Below are 20,699 nucleotides of genomic sequence, written 5' to 3'. Positions count from 1 at the left end.
TGTTAAGTCTGCTCAACAGCTAAGGGAAGGAGGTTAAGAGTACGTTTCATTCTGCTGTCTTGGCTTTAAATGTTTGGTTTGGGCTGGAGCATTGGATATGGCCTTGTTTCCAATAGATACTTCAATATTAAAAAAAAAAAAACAGAAAAAGGTTTTTAAAAACATAATTATGACTCCATAATCTGCCATGGCAAAGATTGCTTTCAGTTACTTTCTAAGAGAACCCTAATCTAGGCATTATCATTCTTTTTAACCTGCTCAGATTTTCAATTTATGTCAGAAAACCCATGTTAATGTCGAACCTGCCCCTGCCTCAGAGTAACCTGGTTTAATCTCTTTGGGCTTGTTTCATCATCAGCAATAATTGTCTTGCCAATGTCACTGTCATTGAAGGAGCAAACAAGGTAACAGAGCAAATGCCCTTTGAAAAGTTCCCTACATATAAGTGAACCATTACTATTATTCTCAAAGTCTTAAGGTGGTCAGACTTCACTGTTCCTAGTAAGTTTTCCATAGCCTCTGCTTTAGGAGAAATAAATTTCCTCACATCCAGTCTTTGCTTTGTTGACTGCTCAACACCCTCTTTACTTGTCTCGCTTGCTTTTCTGAGAGTGACCATGACAGCATCCCTCCAAACAGAAGGGTGTTTCCCTTATATAGACAAGCAGGTGCAGTCCCACCAAAATTTATTGAACTCCAAGCTAGATCAAAAGGTGGAGGCGCACCGATGAAGAAACGGAGCCTCTGTTTTCAGGAGCTTACACGGCCATTAACAGAGTGATACTGATCACATGCAAGTGGGAGTTGCCGCCTACTTGCAGAAGAGCAGGGGCTACAGTCAAGCAGCAGAGGGCAGAAGAGACTCGAGCTCGGCTCTGGAGGACGAGCTGGCCAAAGCCAGGATAGAAACTCCCGTGACTCATTCGTGTCTGCGACTTGGAAGGTAGCCCTTCTGCCACTCCGCTTTCTTAAAGCCCAGAGCAAATAAAAGATCCTTTTCTACAACTATAGTAGATAGACCTGTAGTCAGGACTTTGAACTCACAGCGATTTGCCGCACCATTCCCTCTTAAGGAACTACTGCGCCCTGCAGCGGAAGAACAGCGGCGGAATTCCACAGCGACACCTAAAGTCCCTGAACACCTTAAAGTCCTCCTCCTAAAGAATCTCGGCTGCGTCTGGCCCCGCCCCTCACTCAGTTCCGCCCCGGACGCAACCTCGTCTTATGGCACCGATTGGCTGACCCCTGTGCGTGAGGGCGTAGCGTCGTGGGGCGGGGCGGAGGAGCCCCGTCAGGCCTCAGCGGTGTGTCCCAGGCCGTCGCCCCCGCTGTCGCGCTGCATCTGCTCCTTGCATGCCTTTAGATGGTACAGCCCTCAGCCGGGGCTTGGGGAGACAGTGCAGCCGCTGAGCATCTCTGCTGAGCTTCTCCGCCGATCCTCCTTTTCTAGCAGGCAGCTCATCTAGGCCAGGTCCAGGTCGAGGGGGAAAATGGCGCCCGCGCCCCTAGGCATCCCGGAGGAGCAGTTGCTGGGGTGTCGATCTGGATTGCTTTCCCGGTTACTCTTCCTCGCCCAGAGCGCTCTCCTCCTGTTGCCCGCCGCCGGAGCAGGTCTCTGCCCCGCGCCCTGCTCCTGCCGCATTCCTCTCCTGGACTGCAGTCGCAGGAAACTGCCCGCACCGAGCTGGAGGGCGCTGTCGGGCCTGCTGCCCCCCGACACCGCTATCCTGTGAGTAGAGTGGCCAGGCAGAGTGACCAAAAGGAGGGGGAGCTTTCCTTCCATAGGGGCAGGCAGGAGGGAGACAGGCCTGTCTGGTGGGAGGGCGTGGTCGAGAGCCTAAGCCCTGAAGGAAACTGCCCTCAGGATGTTATGAACTTTGTTTTAGGTGGTGGTAGCCTGAAAAAGCCGGTGTTAAGGTTTCTGGAGACATTTATGATGAAGACCAGAGTTAAGATTCTTGGGGCCAAGGAGTCTGTGATTTCCTCAGTTGGGGAGGAATTGGGGCGGGGATATTTAATGATAAGGACTCACGGGTCCTGGGCACCAGCATGGACTTTGGATGGTTGGTGGGGGTGGGTTGAGCACGGAACAGTGCTTTCTGCTTACTTTGAGCTGCATTATTTGGTGTGTACCTCAGACTTAGTGGTCCTCAGGCACGTGATTTTATAACCATGATCTCCAAAGACCTATGAACTGTCTTTTGTCCTTAGTTCGCATGTTGGCTGATTTTGTGCTGCAGTTTTGATACTTAACAGGGTTGAAAAGTTCATTATGATGAATCAGGAGATCCTGTACTAATTCAGAACATCTTTGTAAGTAGCATTCTTGATCTAATTTAAACTTAACTGTAAAGAGGAGTATTTTTTCCAAAACCATTTGATGCCTTGTTTTCAGGCATCTTCTTGTGGCAAATAACCCAAAAATCAGTTCTGTTTATTTATGTATGTAAAGCAGGTACAACGGTTGAATGCATTCTGGAGTCTCCACTGTTGAGTTTTCACTTTGACAGGTCTTTATTAGACAGTGGAACTTGGAGGGCTCCTCAGTCTGAGTCAGCCTGGGTATTAGGAACAACGGCAGATATTAAATGTTGCAATTATGGGGCCTCTTAACCACTAACATACAGTTATTTCTCGTCACTAACTGAGCAACACGTTTATTAACTGACAGATTTCTGATGGAGTCGTTAAGAGTCATCACTGGGCCAGGCCCGGTGGCTCACCGCAACCTCTGCTTCCTGGGTTCAAGCAATTCTCTGCCTCAGCCTCCCAATAGGTTAGCACAGATAGGAAAGAAAGCTACCTCATATAGTCATTGAGAAAATTAACATAAATAACCAAATGTTTTAGTAAACATAGAACTGCAGTGCCAATAAGATGCTTTCTGTCTTATGGTAGTGACACCTGTAGTCAATTCTGGTTTTATTGACTCAAATTTAAAAACTCGTATCAGTGTGCAGTGTAGTCTGAGTTAAACCTAGCGCAGACTCTTTGTTATGCAGCAAGTGCCTTTTTCTAAGACATTCTTGGAAGAGCTACGTGATTATAACAATAAATCTGGCACAGATTTGACAAAACAATTCATTTAGCTGTAATTGCAATGAATGTGGCCTACTTTTTTTGTTTTTTTTTTTGAGATGGAGCCTCGCTCTTGTTGCCCAGGCTGGAGTGCAATGGCGTGACCTTCGCTCACCGCAACCTCTGCTTCCTGGGTTCAAGCAATTCTCTGCCTCAGCCTCCCAAGCAGCTGGGATTACAGGCATGCGCTACCATGCCTGGCTAATTTTTTGTATTTTTAGTAGAGGTGGGGTTTCACCATGTTGGCCAGGCTGGTCTTAAACTCCTGATGTCAGGTGATCCACCCACCTCAGCCTCCCAAAGTGCTGGGGTTACAGGTGTGAGCCACCAAGCCTGACCTGGCCTACTTTTTTTTTTTTTTTTTTTTTGAAAGAGTCTTGCTCTGTCACCCAGACTGGAGTTGCAGTGGCACGATCTCGGCTCACTGCAGCCTCTGCCTCCCGGGTTCCAGTGATTCTCCTGCTTCAGACTCCCACGTAGCTGGGATTACAGACTGAAGCCAGTATGTCCGCCTAATTTTTGTATTTTCAATAGAGACGGGGTTTCACCATGTTGGCCAGGCTGGTCTCGAACTCCTGACCTCAGGTGATCTGCCTGCCTCAGCCTCCCAAAGTGCTAAGATTACAGGCACGAGCCATTGCGCCCGGCCACAGCCTGGCCTAGTATTTAAGATTCTCCATTGGTTGGTAAACATTTAGAAGTAATTTTATGTAAGATATATTTTTGTGTTAAGGTTTCATTTTTGTTTAATGAAGACCAATTGCCTAGAGCCAAGTGACATTCAAAATTTTTAATGTCCTATAATGAAATTGACATTTTCAGTTGAAATGAAATGCCTTAGAGAGCAATTCTGTTGTAGAAATGTAATTGGATGGAAGTCTTGTATTGGTAGAACTCTTAGAATATTAAAAGATAGTACCATACTATTTTAAATTGAGAAATGAAACATTCTTCAGCAGTTGCCTTTAGCTATAAAACCACCGAGTACATTTGGATTTCTTTATGTAATTTTGAATGTTGAAACACATGTAATGCTTTAAATATATTAGTGATTCAAATTCACATGCTCAAACCTGTGACCATCAAAATGATTATGGACAAAATTCATTAATACTGGTTTTTGGAAACCTACTCAGATGCTATCTTTATGCTTCTCTGTATGAGAAACTCTCTAGAATATTATTTGATCATTCAGAGCTTGACTGGATTCTCTGTAGGTACAGAGCTCTTTATCACATTGTTCTGTTTACACACACACAGCCTTTAAAGACTAGGTTTATCACTCAACTTATTTTGCAAAGTAACTTTGTTAGAACCCCTTTCCCCCAATGATGTGTTGTCTTGGTCATTTCATGATAGTACCAAAACATTAAGAAGTATGTATTTTTAGGGTTAAGGACGCTTTTATAGATTATATAGATTTAGCTTTATGAAAAATTTGTAACCTTTTCTTTACTGTTTTATTTCACTGTAGACTGCTAAATTTTTTTTTTTTTTTTTGAGATGGAGTTTCTCACTTTCGCCCAGGCTGGAGTGAAGCAGTCTGATCTCGACCCACTGCAACCTCCATCGCCTGGGTTCAAGTGATTCTCCTTCCTCAACTTACATGGTAGGGATTATAGGCCTCCTTCATCATGCCCGGCTCAGTTTTGTATTTTTAGTAGAGACAGGGTTTTGCCATGTTGGCCAGGCTGGTCTCAAACTCCTGATCTCAGGTGATCCACCTACCTCAGCCTACCAAAGTACTAGGATTACAGGTGTGAGCCACTGTGCCTGGCCAACCGCTAAAAGTTTTGTTTTGTTTTGTTTTGTTTTGTTTTTTTGAGACGGAGTCTCACTCTGTCGCCCAGGCTGGAGTACAGTGGCGCGATCTCCGCTCACTGCAAGCTCCGGCTCCCGGGTTTGCGCCATTCTCCTGCCTCAGCCTCCCGAGTAGCTGGGACTACAGGCGCCGCCACCTCGCCCGGCTAATTTTTTTGTATTTTAAGTAGAGACGGGGTTTCACCGTGTTAGCCAGGATGGTCTCGATCTCCTGACCTCGTGATCCGCCCGTCTCTGCCTCCCAAAGTGCTGGGATTACAGGCTTGAGCCACCGCGCCCGGCTGCTAAAAGTTTTATCATGGATCAGTATTGGGAACCCATGCTGTACTTGATTAATTTATTGGATTATGTATATACTTAGTTACCTATACTTTTTTAGTTCTTTCTATTTTCATTATAATTGTTTAAAATTTGCTTGCATTTGTTTCTTTATAATGGTTGTGAACAGATTCGTGTTTTAGCATATAGAGAGGACATAAGCTTATGTTTGTTTGTTTGTTTTTTGAGACGGAGTCTCACTCTGTTGCCTAGGCTGGAGTGCATTGGCGCAATCTCAAATCACTGCAACCTCCACCTCCTGGGTTCAAGCAATTCTTTGCCTCGGCCTCCCGAGTAGCTGGGACTACAGGTGCACGCCACCACGCCCAGCTAAGTTTTGTATTTTTAGTGGAGACGGGGTTTCACCATATTGGCCAGGCTTGTCTTGAACTCCTGACCTCAGGTGATCCACCCGCCTTGGCCTCCCAAAGTGCTGAGATTACAGGCATGAGCCACTGTGCCCAGCCATGCTTATGTTGAATAGCTCTACGAAAGTCTTTCCATGTGTGACTTGGGCTTCAGCCTCTGTAGCTATTTTAGTAACCCTGGCAAAATGTTTTCACTATTAACATGTGGATTTAGTCTTTTTTTTTTTTCCAAGATGGAGTCTTGCTCTGTTGCCCAGGCTGGAGTGCAGTGGCGGGATCTTGGTTCACTGCAACCCCCGCCTCCTGGGTTTAAGTGATTCTCCTGCCTTAGTCTCCCAAGTAGCTGGGATTGCAGGTGCCCACCACCACGCCTGGCTAATTTTTGTGTTTTTAGTAGAGACAGGGTTTCACCATGTTGGCCAGGCTGGTCTTGAACTCGTGACCTCAGGTGATCTACCCACCTCAGCCTCCCATGGATTTCGTCTTGATCCCTTTAAAGATTATGAGCTAACGGCCGGGCGCGGTGGCTCAAGCCTGTAATCCCAGCACTTTGGGAGGCAGAGATGGGCGGATCACGAGGTCAGGAGATCGAGACCATCCTGGCTAACACGGTGAAACCCCGTCTCTACTAAAAAAATACAAAAAACTAGCCGGGCGAGGTGGCGGGCGCCTGTAGTCCCAGCTACTTGGGAGGCTGAGGCAGGAGAATGGCAGGAACCTGGGAGGCGGAGCTTGCAGTGAGCTGAGATCCGGCCACTGCACTCCAGCCTGGGCGACAGAGCGAGACTCCGTCAAAAAAAAAAAAAAACAACACAAAAATTAGCCGCGGTGGTGGGGTCTTGTAATCCCAGTTACTCTGGAGGCTAAGGCAGGAGAATCGCTTGAGCCCGAGAGGCAGAAATTGTAGTGAGCTGAGATTGTGGCACTCTAGCGACAGAGCAAGACTCCATCTCAAAAAAAAAAAAAGGTTGTACCTTTTGAGAGAAATCAGGAATGAATTTTTTTTTTTTTTTTTTTTTTTTTTTTTGAGACGGAGTCTCGCTCTGTCGCCCAGGCTGGAGTTCAGTGGCGCAATCTCGGCTCACTGCAAGCTCCGCCTCCCGGGTTCACGCCATTCTCCTGCCTCAGCCTCCTGAGTAGCTGGGGCTACAGGCGCCCGCTACCGCACCCGGCTAATTTTTTGTCTTTTTAGTAGAAACGGGGTTTCGCCGTGGTCTCAATCTCCTGACCTTGTGATCCGCCCGCCTCGGCCTCCCAAAGTGCTGGGATTACAGGCGTGAGCCACCGCGCCCGGCCAGGAGAAATTTTAAAAGAAATTAAAGCAACCCATTATCATTTGCTTCTGGTCTTTTAAATGTCTTACTATATGGTTTCTTTTCAAGGTACCTCATTATCTATAGTAAATGTTGTGAATGAATCAGGGCGTTATCTTAGCTAATTATTTCAAAATCATCTTTTTATTTTTTTATTTTTTATTTTTTTGTCTTTTTATTTTTATTTTTTTTTAATTGAGACAGAGTCTCTCTCTGTTGCCCAGGCTGGAGTGCAGGCACTATCTCGGCTTATTGAAAACTCTGCCTCCTGGGTTCACACCATTCTCCTGCCTCAGCCTCCCGCGTAGCTGGGACTACAGGCACCCGCCACCACGCCCGGCTGATTTTTTTGTATTTTTAGTAGAGACAGGGTTTCACCGTGTTAGCCAGGATGATCTTGATCTCCTGACCTCGTGATCTGCCTGCCTTGGCCTCCCAACGTGCTGGAATTACAGGCGTGAGCTACTGAGCCCGCAAAATCATCTTTTTAAACAAAGAAAAATTCTAAATATGGGAACACTAAAAGGTTTTTTTTGAGACAGAGTTTCGCTCTTGTTGCCCAGGCTGGAATGCAGTGGTGCGATATTGGCTCACTGCAACCTCCGCCTCCTGGGTTCAAGGGATTCTCTTGCCTCAGCCTCCTGAGTAGCTTGGATTGCAGGTGTGCACCACATGCCTGGCTAATTTTTGTCTTTTTACTAGAGACCAGGTTTCACCATGTTGGCCAGGCTGGGCTCAAACTGCTGACCTCGTAATCTGCCCACCTTGACCTCCCAAAGTGCTGAAATTAACAGGCGTGAGCCACCGCACCTGGCCCGAAAAGTTATTACTAGCTCTGGTTCCCATCTTACTCTGCATCTGGGATGTTTCGTCTAATTGCCTCAAAATTCAGAAAAACATATCCACAAGTAATCTTTCATTTTTTTCTTTGTTTTTTTTTTTTTTTTTTTTGAGACGGAGTCTTGCTCTGCCGCCCAGGCTGGAGTGCAGTGGCCGGATCTCAGCTTACTGCAAGCTCCGCCTCCCGGGTTCATGCCATTCTCCTGCCTCAGCCTCCCGAGTAGTTGGGACTACAGGCGCCCGCCACCGCGCCCGGCTAGTTTTTTGTATTTTTTAATAGAGACGGGGTTTCACCGTGTTAGCCAGGATGGTCTCGATCTCCTGACCTCGTGATCCGCCCGTCTCTGCCTCCCAAAGTGCTGGGATTACAGGCTTGAGCCACCGCGCCCGGCCTTTTTCTTTGTTTTTATAGAGCCTTGCAGCATCCATCAGATAGTTACTAAATTTTTTTTTTTTTTGGGAAGCCCCTGGCTTCCACGATACTGTTACAATGAATTGTTTCACTTGCAACAATCATTTCAAAGCATATACGTGCTTTCACTGTATTAAGGATTTTAATATATTTTATCTTCTTTATCCTAGTATATCTGGGGAAGTGGTAAACAGCAAATGTGAGCCTTCAAAATCTAGTGCAGTCTTCAAGGCATTTTTGTTAATGTATAAGATACCTGAACAAGAAAATCTGCAACAAGAGAGCCTTAAGAAGTCTGATCTAATACAGATCTGATACAGATCACTTGGGCTTGGTTGTTAACACAATACTACCCTGATGTATTAGTCTTTTGCACTGCTATATAGAATTAACTGAGACTGGGTAATTTATAAAGAAAAGAAGTTTAACTGGCTCACAGTTCTATAGGCTATACAGAAAGTGTGGCACTGGCACCAACGTGGCTTCTGGTGAGGCCTTAGGGAGCTTTTACTTATGGCAAAAGGCGAAGTGGGAGCAGGCATTTCACATGGTGAAAGTAGGAGTGGGAGAGAGAGTTGTGTAGGGGAGGTGTCACACTATTAATTTATTTTTATTTATTTATTTATTTATTTATTTATTTATTTATTTATTTTGAGATGGGGTCTCGCTGTGTCTCCCAGACTGGAGTGCAGTGGCGCGATCTTGGCTCACTGCAAGCTCCGCCTCCCGGGTTCACGCCATTCTCCTGCCTCAGCCTCCTGAGTAGCTGGGACTACAGGCGGCCGCCACCACGCCTGGCTAATTTTTTGTATTTTTAGTAGAGACGGGGTTTCACCGTGTTAGCCAGGATGGACTATTTATTTATTTAGAGACATGGTCTCACTCACTCACTCACACAGTTTGTTTGTTTATTTATTTATTTATTTATTTATTTATTTATTTATTTGAGACAGAGTGTCTCTCTGTTGCCCAGACTGGAGCGCAGTGGTGAGATCTCGGCTCACTGCAACCTCTGCCTCCCAGGTTCAAGCAATTCTCCTGCCTTAGCCTCCTGAGTAGCTGGGATTACAGGTCCCTGCCACCATGTCTGGCTAATGTTTTTGTATTTTTAGTAGAGATGGGGTTTCGCCATGTTGGCCAGACTGGTCTCAAACTCCTGACCTCAGGTGATCCACCCACCTTGACTTCCCAAAGTGATGGAATTATAGGCATGAGCCACCGGGCCTGGCTGTACACTTTTTTTTTTTTTTGAAACGGAGTCTTGCTTTGTTGCCCAGGCTCGAGTGTAGTGGCACCATCTTGGCTTACTGCAACCGCCGCCTCCTGGGTTTAAGTGATTCTCCTGCCTCAGCCTCCCGAGTAGCTGGGATTATAGGCACGCACCACCACACCTGACTAATTTTTGTATTTTTAGTAGGAACGGGGTTTCTCCATGTTAGCCAGCCTGATCGCGAACTCCAGACCTCAGGTGATCCACCTGCCCTGGCTTTCCAAAGTGCTGGGATTACAGGCGAGAGCCACTGCGCCCAGCCAGCTGGACACTTTTAAGCCACCAGATCTCATGTGAACTCAGAACATCCTTGGCCCATCAGGCTTTGGGTTATTAGATGGATTTCTGGACTGGTAATGTTCTCAGCCCCACCTGTGCATTGGACTGTTGCTTGGAGAGCTTTTACAAAATACCATTGTTGAGAACACTTGGACACAGGGTGGGGAACATCACACACCGGCGCCTGTCGTAGGGTGGGGGGAGGGGGGAAGAGTAGCATTAGGAGATACACCTAATGTAAATAACGAGTTAACGGGTGCAGCACACCAACAGGGCACATGTATACATATGTAACAAACCTGCACGTTGTACACATGTACCCTAGAACTTAAAGTATAATAATTAAAACAAACAAACAAAAAACATTGTTTTGGCCTTACCTGATGATTCTCTGATTTGTTTGGTCGGGGGTGGGACTTAAGTATCAATATTAATCTTCCCTATTGAGGTTAATGTGCAGTCATGATGGAGAACCACTGAACCATAAGCAATTTTTGCTTACTGAATGTTAGTTGAAGAAATTTGTACTTAATTCTTTAAAATTATTTTCTGCTTTGGAGGACCCGTTTATTTTTATAGAGATTAATGTCCTAATTATGTTTCATTATATTACAAATGTTTTGCATTTTCCAATGTAAAACAAATAGAATCAGCACATGAGTAATCAAAGGATTACTTGTATATTAAGATAATCACTTGGTTTCCTAATGCTAGAAAATACATTTCCTTCATCTTAGATCCATGACATTTTATGTGCTTTCTCTTTAAAGGTCTTTCAATCCTAATGGAAAACTGGCATTTAACCAGTTGAGAAAAGATCACATCATATTAAGTAAAGGCTTAGCAAAATGTTTTTTTAGAAGTACTCTGAAAGCATTCTTATGTCATATTTCCTATGCCAGAGAAAATGACTCAACACATTTATTCTGTATTATTTCAGTCATGAAAAATGTTACAATATTCAGTTGGTGCAAATAAAAAATAAAAGCAATTTAAGTAATTACACTATGCAAATTATTAATTTTATGTGTGGGAGAAAAACCTGGAGAATGGCATAGTTAATGAGTTTTACTTTGTTGTAAGCCAGTTTTTTAAGGTATTTGTGTTCTTCATCTCTTCTTCTTTTGCCCTTCCTCATCTCTTCTCCTTTTGCCCTTCCTCAGCCTTTCCCAAACAAGACTGTAATTATGTTATTTGTAACAAATAACTGGCAGAATAATTGCCAGAATAATTAGTGGTGATTAGCAGTTTTAAAGTTAAACCATTAACAGAGCAACAATAGTGAAGTGTGGTGTAAATCAACTCCTATCTGAATTCTTGGTTTTTTTTGTTTGTTTGTTTGTTTTGAGACAGAGTTTCATTCTTGTTGCCCAGGCTGGAGTGCAGTGGCAGGATCTCAGCTCACCGCAACCTCCACCTCCCGGGTTCAAGCGAGTCTCCTGCTTCGGCCTCCTGAGTACCTGGGATTACAGGCATGCGCCACCATGCCTGGCTAATTCTGTATTTTTAGTAGAGACAGGGTTTCTCCATGTTGGTCAGGCTGATCTTGAACTTCCGACCTCAGATAATCTGCCCGCCTTGGCCTCCCAAAGTGGTGGGATTACAGGCGTGAGCCACCACGCCCAGCTAAATGTTTCTTAATTTTGGGCTTCTCACACATATTTTTTGTGTATCTATTTCAGAATCACTATAAGAACTTGCTTATGTAATCAAAATCTTGGTAGGTTGCAGCAGGAAAAGCATAGCCAACCCTGAGCATAGTGTGCTTATTTGAGGAGATATTAGACTTGGTGCCAGGTTAAACTACATAAGCATTAAGGAATGGTGGATTACATCAATAATGAGAAATCCAACTGATGCATGGCTTTTTTTTTTTTAGACGGAGTCTGGCTCTGTTCCCCAGGCTAGAGTACAGTGGCGTGATCTTGGCTCACTGCAAGCTCCGCCTCCCGGGATCATGCCATTCTCCTGCCTCAGCCTCCTGAGTAGCTGGGACTACAGGCGCCCGCCACCGCGCCCGGCTAATTTTTTTTTGTATTTTTAGTAGCGACGACGTTTCACCGTGGTCTCGATCTCCTGACCTTGTGATCCGCCCGTCTCGGCCTCCCAAAGTGCTGGGATTACAGGCGTGAGCCACCGCGCCTGGCCAGATGCTTGGCTTTGATTAAACCTTCTTTACCAATAATATAAGTGATAAGATGACTTGTTTTACTCTCGATTAACTTGTAAAAATCTTTACAATAGGTTGGGTGCAGTGGCTCACACCTGTAATCCCAGTACTTTGGGAGGCCAAGGCGGGTGGATCACCTGAGGTCAGGAGTTTGAGACCAGCCTGGCCAATGTGGTAAAACCCTGTCTCTACTAAAAAAAGAATACAAAAAAATTAGCTGGGTGTGGTGGCGGATGTCTGTAATCCCAGTTACTCGAGAGGCTGAGGCAGGAGAATCGCTTGAACCCAGGAGGTGGAGGTTGTGGTGAGCCGAGATCGTGCCACTGCACTCTAGCCTGGGCAAAAGAGTGAAACTTCATCTCAAAAAAAAAAAAAAAATCTTTACAATAACTTAATAATTGTAAGATATAAGTAGTCTGATACAAAGATATGAACCTAGAAAATGCTGGTACCTAAATGCTCACTAATAGTGATGGAAGATGTCATAGTTTTCTGCATATTTTCTTTTTTTTTTTGAGATGGAGTTTTACTCTTGTTGCCCAGGCTGGAGTGCAATGGCACGATCTCAGCTCACTGCAACTTCCACCTCCTGGGTTCAAGCGATTCTCCTATCTCAGCCTCCTGAGTAGCAGGGATTACAGGTGCCCGCCACTATGCCCGGCTAATTTTTGGTATTTTTAATGGAGACGGGGTTGCACCACGTTGGGCAGGCTTGTCTCGCACTCCTGACTTCAGGTGATCCGCCCGCCTGGGCCTCCCAAAGTATTGTGATTACAGGCATGAGCCACCGTGCCCGGCTAGCTTTCTGCATATTTTCTTTCTTTTTTTTTTTTTTTTGAGACGGAGTCTCGCTCTGTCGCCCAGGCTGGAGTGCAGTGGCCGGATCTCAGCTCACTGCAAGCTCTGCCTCCCGGGTTTACGCCATTCTCCTGCCTCAGCCTCCCGAGTAGCTGGGACTACAGGCGCCTGCCACCTCGCCCGGCTAGTTTTTTGTATTTTTCAGTAGAGACGGGGTTTCACCGTGTTCGCCAGGATAGTCTCGATCTCCTGACCTCGTGATCCGCCCATCTCGGCCTCCCAAAGTACTGGGATTACAGGCTTGAGCCACCGCGCCCAGCCTCATATTTTCATATATAAATATGAACCTGTGTTCCACTGTTACTGAACTATTATTTTATTCTAAATGAGGGCAGGAAGGACAGATGTTAAAAATATGGATAGGAGTGGTATTCCATGGTTTTGTACTGCTCACTAAAAATTCAGCTCTGTTCATTTGAAATTTGAAGGCCAGATACTAGGTTCTAAAGTGGAATTTACGATTTCATACATCCGTCTAAATAAACAGTCTAGTATATTTGTATTTTTCACTATCTTTCTGAGGTATCTTACTGATTAGGAAGGCAAAAGGACATGGAGTTGATAAGTTTTTCTTGTTCCTTGTCAGGTGTCATAATTAACCTGATTTGGTCAATTTATGGTATTATTCTGAAAACATTTGGTAGGAAGAATTCTAATCTCAGAAAAGTAACAAAATTAAAATCTTATTTCTGGTTGTGTGTGGTAGCTCATGTCTGTAATCCCAGCACTTTGGGAAGCTGAGGAAGGAGGATTGATTGAGTCCAGGAGTTTGGAACCAGCCTGGGCAACATAACGAGACCCTGTCTCTACAAGAAATAAAAAATTATCCTGGCTAACACGTCTCTACTAAAAATGTACACACACACCAAAAACAATTAGCCGGGCGTGGTGGCAGGTGCCTGTCGTCCTAGCTACTCAGGAGGCTGAGGCAGGAGAATGGCGTGAACCTGGGAGGTGGAGCTTGCAGTGAGCTGAGATCAGGCCACTGCACTCCAGCCTGGGCGACAGAGCAAGACTCCATCTCAAAAAAATAAAAATAAAAAATTAGCTGGGTGCAGTGGCACATGGCTGTAGTCCTAGGTACTTGGGAAGCTGAGGTTGCAGAATTTTTTGAGCCTGGGAGTTAAGGTGAGCCATGATCAAGCCACTGCACTCAGCCTGGGCAACAGAGTGAGACCCTGTCTTGAAAGATAAAATCTTATTTCCTAGTACATTCTAGGTTAAAGGTATATTTAAATAAATTAATACCCATGGTAAACTTTTTTTTTTTTTTTTGGAGGCAGAGTCTCACTCTGCTGCCCAGGCTGGAATGCAGTGGCACAATCTCGGCTCACTGCAACCTCTGCTCCCCAGGTTCAAGCAATTCTCCTTCCTCAGCCTCCTGAGTAGCTGGGATTACAGGTACCTACCACCGCACTTAGCTAATTTTTTGTATTTTTAGTAGAGAGGAGGTTTCACCATCTTGGCCAGGCTGGTCTTGAACTCCTGACCTCGTGATCCACCTGCCTTGGCTTTCCAAAGTGCTGGGGTTACAGATGTGAGCCACCACACCCGGCCATATTTTTTTTTTTTAGATTGAGTCTTGCTCTGTTACCCAGGCTGGAATGCAGTGGTGCGATCTCAGCTCACTGCAACCTCTGTCTCCCAGGTTCAGGCAATCCTCCTGCCTCAGCCTCCCAAGTAGCTGGGATTACAGACATGTGCCACCACGTCCAGCTAATTTTTGTATTTTCATTAGAGGCAGGGTTTCACCATGTTGGCCAGGCTGGAGCCCATGATAAACTATTAAAATGGTACAAAACATTTAAAGTCGGACAATAACAAGTTCCTTTGTCTTACCTAAAGAGAATTCACTGTTAATTGTTTCCTGGGTTGCTTCCAAAATTTTACACATACATCTATTTTTCCTTTTCTTTAAAAACACACAAAACCATACCAAGTGTATAACTCTCTATATTACTGTTTTTATTGACTGCAGGGAATTCCATTGTATAGGACTTGCATAAATTATTTAGCTGATCTCATATTGATAAGCATATAGGTTTCTTTTTATGATTTTGTTGTTATAGTAACTTCCTGGTAGATATCTTTTCATAACTATAGATATATATGCAGAGTAGATTCTTAGAAATGGTGTCACTGGGTAATTCTGTTTTTGTTTTTTTTTTTTAATTTTTTTTTTTGAGACGGAGTCTCACTCTGTCGCCCAGGCTGGAGTGCAGTGGCCGGATCTCAGCTCACTGCAAGCTCCGCCTCCTGGGTTTACGCCATTCTCCTGCCTCAGCCTCCCGAGTAGCTGGGACTACAGGCGCCCGCCACCTTGCCTGGCTAGTTTTTTGTATTTTTTTAGTAGAGACGGGGTTTCACCGTGTTAGCCAGAATGGTCTCGATCTCCTGACCTCGTGATCCACCCGTCTCGGCCTCCCAAAGTGCTGGGATTACAGGCTTGAGCCACCGTGCCCGGCCAACTGGGTAATTCTGAAACATCAAATCTTATGATGTGTATGCGTACTCCAGTAATTTGACCAAATCTTTGGTGAGCTGACTTGTTACTGGCATCTCTCATAAAATTAGAATTCAGAAGCAATATTTAGATTACTATTTCAATAAGTTAATTAGGGGAGTAGTCCCAATTAAGGTTTTATATTCTTTTTACATATATTATTCTAGTCTTCTAAGCAATCTGATAAGGCTGGTACTAATGGAAGAGACTGAAGTTGAGGTTCAGTAATTTGCCCAATGTCCCAAAACTGGGCATGCTGAGGTTGCATTCTTAAATGTATCTGTAGAATTAATATTTTCTGTTTTTTTTTATTGTTGTTACATTCCCTGGTGAAACAACATTTTTAATTATTAAGAACTCAAGGAGCTGGGCACGGTGGATCTCGCCTATAATCCTAGCAATTTGGGAGGCTGAGGCAGGTGGATCACAGATCAGGAGTTTGAGACCAGCCTGACCAACATGGTGAAATGCCACCTCTACTAAAAGTGCAAAATTAGCTGGGCATAGTGGCACATGCCTGTAATCCCAGCTACTCAGGAGGCTGAGGCAGAAGAATCCCTTGAACCCGGGAGGCGGAGGTTGCAGTGAGCCGAGATCGTGCCATTGCACTCCAGCCTGGGCAACAAGAGCAAAATTCCGTCTCAAAAACAAAAACAAAAACCTCAAGGAAAGATAAAGGAAGAAAAGAAAACATGCCCCTTATTCTTTAAATGAATGTTCCTATCTTCATACTACTTCTAATTTTTTTTCTCTTCTTTTTTGTTGTTTTGGAGACAAGGTCTCCCTCTGTTACCAAGGCTGGTGTGCATGGCTCACTGTAACCTCAAACTCCTGGGCTCAAATGATCCTCCCCTCTCAGCCTCCTGAGTAGCTGGGACTACAGGTGTATAGTCCCACCTTGGTCTCCCAAAGTGCTGGGATTACAGGTGTGGGCCACCATGTCCAGCACCTCTGATTTAAAATTCATATAAAAAGTATTGTATGATGTATTACAAATAAGCAGTACAAATGAAATATAGAAAGTTTAATTTGGAACAGCTTTATGCTTCAAGCTATAATACAATCTTATTTATCCTGAAGATCTTTACCTAATTTATTCACAGAAAAGACTCTCAGATCTCATTTACTCCTAATTCAGATAGTTCTAACAGGAACTGGGGTCTCCTAGCCTATGACAATTGATTAGAAACAAATTTTTGTAAAAAGTTAAAGTAGCCTGTTATAGAAAGGAAGGCTGAAATTTCCAAGAAATGAGAGCTTTTAGTGTAAAGCTATTAGTGGTAGAGGAAAAGCCAACTTACAAGAGCAGACGATTTTCAGAGTTGTTTTAGAATTCTTGTGTTTAGTTCACTTTACTCCAAGAATACTCAAGATCATAAGCATGTTAAATCACACTATAGTAATTGATTATAATAGTAACCCTGAGTTTTTTTTTTTTTTTTTTTTTTCTGAGACAGTTTCACTTTTGTTGATCAGGCTGGTGTGCAGTGGCGCCATCTTGGCTCACTGCAACCTCTGCCTCCTGGGTTCAAGCGATTCTCCTGTCTCAGCCTCTGAGTAGCTGGGATTGTAGCCACGTGCCACCACACCTGGCTAATCTTTGTATTTTTAGTAGAGATGGGGTTTCACCTTGTTGGCCAGGCTGGTCTCAAACTTCTGACCTCAGGTGATCCACCCGCCTCAGCCTCCCAAAGTACTATGATTACAGGTGTGAGCCACATGCCCGGCTGAGAATTATTTTTAAAACTAAATTATGCTAGGTACACGCTTAACAAGACAAGGATTTCCAAATTATGCTGGCTAAATGAAGCACTGTCATACCCAAAATATTAGATACAATATTTTCTTATCCTTTAACTTTTACAAAGGGCCTCTTTGTCAGATGTTTTGTTGCTGAAGTTCCCGGTTCAGCCTATTATTGCTGCATATTCTTGAAAACAAAATCGATGATTCAGATGTACGTGTGACTGCAGAAGAAAACCCTTCCATTTCTGTTGCTGTAGGACTTCGTTGCAATTAGCTTGCTGAACTTGATTTTCTCTTCCAACTGTTGTGATTGTTCTTTACATCCTATAAATAATTTACCCCTGATGGTACTAAACAAGTACCTTAATGGCACCTCTGGCTCCACATGATATCAAGGACATTAATAATTCATCATTTATTACAGCTACATCTCTGTAGATTAGCATGAGTGGGAATTGAGTTTACAACATTGAGATCAGGCCTTCTGAGAGACCTTTACTCCTCTGTCATCGTATCTATAAATATTCAGATATCAGTGGTGTTAGAAAATAAAGGAAAGACTGTTACAAAGCTAGACTTTAGGTTAAGTTTATTAAGCATTAGATTTACAGCCTGGGCAACATAGGGAGACCCCATTTCTGCAAAACAGAAAAAATTAGCTGGGCTTGGTGGCATTTGCCTGTGGTCTCAGCTACAAGGAGGCTAAGGTAGGAGGATTGCTTGAGCCTGGGAGGTCAAGGCTGCAGTGAGGTGTGATCTCACCACTGCATTTCCGCCTAGGCAATAGAGCATTAGATTACTTCAAGTTCTTAAGTACATTTTAGGGATATTTGAAAGAGAGTTCTCCATTTCAGGACTCTTGCTTTTTTAAAAAAATTATGCAAACCACCTGGAATTAATGGGCATTGGGAAGAATAGTGAGACCAATTTTTAAAATCATCCAAATCCATATTCTAAGAGTTTTAAATTTGATATTTGAAGTCTTCATTTGTTTATTTATTTTTAATTTTTTAACTTTTTTTGGGATGGAGTCTAGCTCTGTCACCCAGACTGGAGTGCAGTGGCACGATCGTAGCTCACTGCAACCTCCACTTCCTGGGTTCAAGCAATTCTGCCTCAGCCTCCCGAGTAGCTAGGATTAAAGGTGCCTGCCACCATGCCTGGCTTTTTTTTTTTTTTTGAGCTGGAGTCTTGCTCTGTCAGCCTGGCTGGAGTGCAGTGGCACTATCTTGGCTCACTGCCAGCTCCACCTCCCAGGTTCATGCCATTCTCCTGCCTCAGCCTCCCGAGTAGCTGGGACTACAGGTGCCCGCCACCACGCCTGCCTAATTCTTTGTATTTTTAGTAGAGACGGGGTCTCACCATGTTAGCCAGGATGCTCTCGATCTCCTGACCTTGTGATCTGCCTGCCTCGACCTCCCAAAGTGCTGGGATTACAGGCGTGACCATCACGCCCGGCCAATTTTTGTATTTTTAGTAGAGATGGGGTTTCACTGTGCTGGCCAGACTTGTATCAAACTGCTGACCTCAGGTGATCTACCTGCCTCGGCCTCCCAAAGTGCTGGGATTACAGGTGTGAGCCACTGCGCCTGGCCCTGAAGTCTTCATATTTTAGTCTTCTGTCTTTTGGGAGGTACTTAACAAAAAAGAAATAGGAAAGGCATGCTTATGGGGAACGAGAGTATGTCTGTGCACTCCTGTGTGCACATGTCATTTGATTAAATTCCAGAGTGAAATTAGGTGTAAAAGCTAATTTACCTGTTTGCAGTAAAGGAGAATAGTAGAGTTGATGTTGAATTTTCTTATAGTTTTGGAGTGACTGCACCTCTGAGAATTGTTAAGTGCTGCTTTCAGAAAAAGAAAAAGGTTACTAAAGTTGACAGTGCTTATAACCCTAGCACTTAGTCCACTGCCTGGCACATGGTCCAATAAATGTTTATTGTATGAGTGACTAATCAGATCAATCCATATAATTCTAGTTAGACACTTGGTAACTTAAAAACAGTTGTACCGATGCTGATGTATATTAATTGCTTTCTATGATAGTACTGCTTTGGGAATATATTTCAGTTCACCTTTAGTGTTTTTTAAATCTTAACTGAATGTGGGTTTTAGAAGGGTCTAGAGAGCCTCATTATATGGGGCTCTGACCTATGAGGCTGCTTGAAAGCATATATCCTTTCAACAACATTATCCAGTACAGAGGCTGCAGAGAATTTCAGGTATCCTTTGGGTTGCATTGAAAAGCCTATAGATTCTTCAAAGATGAGAGAAAATTACTCTTTCCCAAAACAGAGGACACTGGACAGTTTTCACTAGTACCGAATACTAAGTTATTTGTAATGTATAAATTGATTGCTTTAGGTTTTATTGCTTTAGGTTTCTTTAATAATTACTTTCTTTAAAAATGATTGTGTGGGTCATTGATTATTGACATTCATAGGAGAACTCTAGGGGATGAATACAGTAAAGAGTTACATTGCTAGGAAGATTTAGGGTTGGGAAAGGCATTATGAACACTGTTAGGATTAAAATGAAAGCCCTTAATTTGGAAGGGGAAAACTGCTAAGTTATAGTAGTCACAAGATACAAAATTAGATCATACTATGCTAGCCTGCTACACAGATGATATTAGCTCTTCATTTGCCAGACTAAGCAGCTTGGAGTAGAATATAGAATATCTAACTTAAAATTAGAACAGTTGAATTTCTCCTTGAGTCAAAACACCACAAAACGACAACAAAAAACATCTTTTCACTTATATTTTTATACAAGTGTATGTGTTTGTTGTTTAGTAGCAAGTGTGAACTGGATGAAGTATCTGAATATGAGATTTTTATGTGTAGTGAATTCATATTTTTATCCTTTATATTTTCTGACACCCTCCTCCTTTCATGAGTGTCCTTGAGCTGATACCTTGTGCCAGACATCCTGGCATATTTTAGAACTGCTGTGGAAAAGTGATGGTTTAACACACAGCTTCTGTTATGTCATGGTGTAAATTAAGCTCTTAAATGAAAGTGGCTAGCTTTTACAGATGGGCAGGCATGAATCTAGCTGAGAACAAATTGTTCTAATGTGATAGAGACATTCTTCAGACCTGCATGCGTCTGTCAACTGCCTACAGTGGCACAGTGAGATAAAGTGATCTGCAGTGTTTCTGTAATGTGTTCCTGTTGCTAGCCATCTTGTAACATATAGTACATCTTTTAGGCAGACAGCTTGTGTGGGCTGCATTCCACCTCAGCCTTGTAAAGATGCCAGAAGCATCAAGGTGAATTTTTAAAGCCTATTTAACTATTTAGACTTAACTAATTTCAGTGAAATCTCTACTGTATCTAATAAAGTACTTGCTAGAAGTGAGATGAAATTTCAAAATTTTAACTTTTATTGGTTGTTTTGACCTTAGATTGACCAATTAGTAATCTTTCTATGCCTGTTTCCATATTGGGAAAGTGAGTATTTTAAAAGTATTTGCCTCATAAGATTGTTGTGTGGATTTAGCCAGTTAATATGTGTCAAGTGCATAGAAGAATGCCTGCCTTAATAAATGCTAGCCACCAATGCCGTCATTATTATTAACATAATTTGGGGTGAGATTAATTTCCTTTTCCTGAAGGTGGATTGTGTTTTTTTTTGGAGCAGAGTCTTGCTTTGTCATCCAGACTGGAGTGCTGTGGTGCAATCTTGGCTCACTGCAACCTCCGCCTCAAGGGTTCAAGT

The 20,699-nt window shown here is 43.5% G+C and overlaps 1 protein-coding gene across 5 annotated transcripts in view; it reads left to right on the top strand.

Annotated features, from left to right (window-relative positions):
- The first annotated feature begins 1,279 nt into the window (after positions 1 to 1,279).
- Positions 1,280 to 20,699, top strand: part of LRIG2 (leucine rich repeats and immunoglobulin like domains 2) — a 57,796-nt gene continuing 38,376 nt past the window's right edge. For 2 of the 5 annotated variants that reach the window (XM_077950988.1, XM_077950984.1), the window contains exons 1-2: positions 1,280 to 1,729; positions 2,212 to 2,313. Coding sequence is in view for 2 of the 5 variants with exons in the window: in XM_015148534.3 (XP_015004020.2) it covers positions 1,491 to 1,729 (239 nt within the window). In the remaining 3 variants the exon portion in view is untranslated. Of the gene's footprint in view, positions 1,730 to 1,886; positions 2,314 to 20,699 lie in introns of all 5 variants that reach the window. The other 3 variants (XM_015148534.3, XM_015148525.3, XM_077950987.1) reach the window with 2 other exon arrangements.

This window comes from Macaca mulatta, chromosome 1 (genome assembly GCF_049350105.2).
Source record: "Macaca mulatta isolate MMU2019108-1 chromosome 1, T2T-MMU8v2.0, whole genome shotgun sequence".
Lineage (NCBI taxonomy): Eukaryota > Metazoa > Chordata > Mammalia > Primates > Cercopithecidae > Macaca > Macaca mulatta.
The sequence above is the reverse complement of the archived record's forward strand: the minus strand, read 5'-3'. Positions and strand labels throughout refer to the sequence as shown.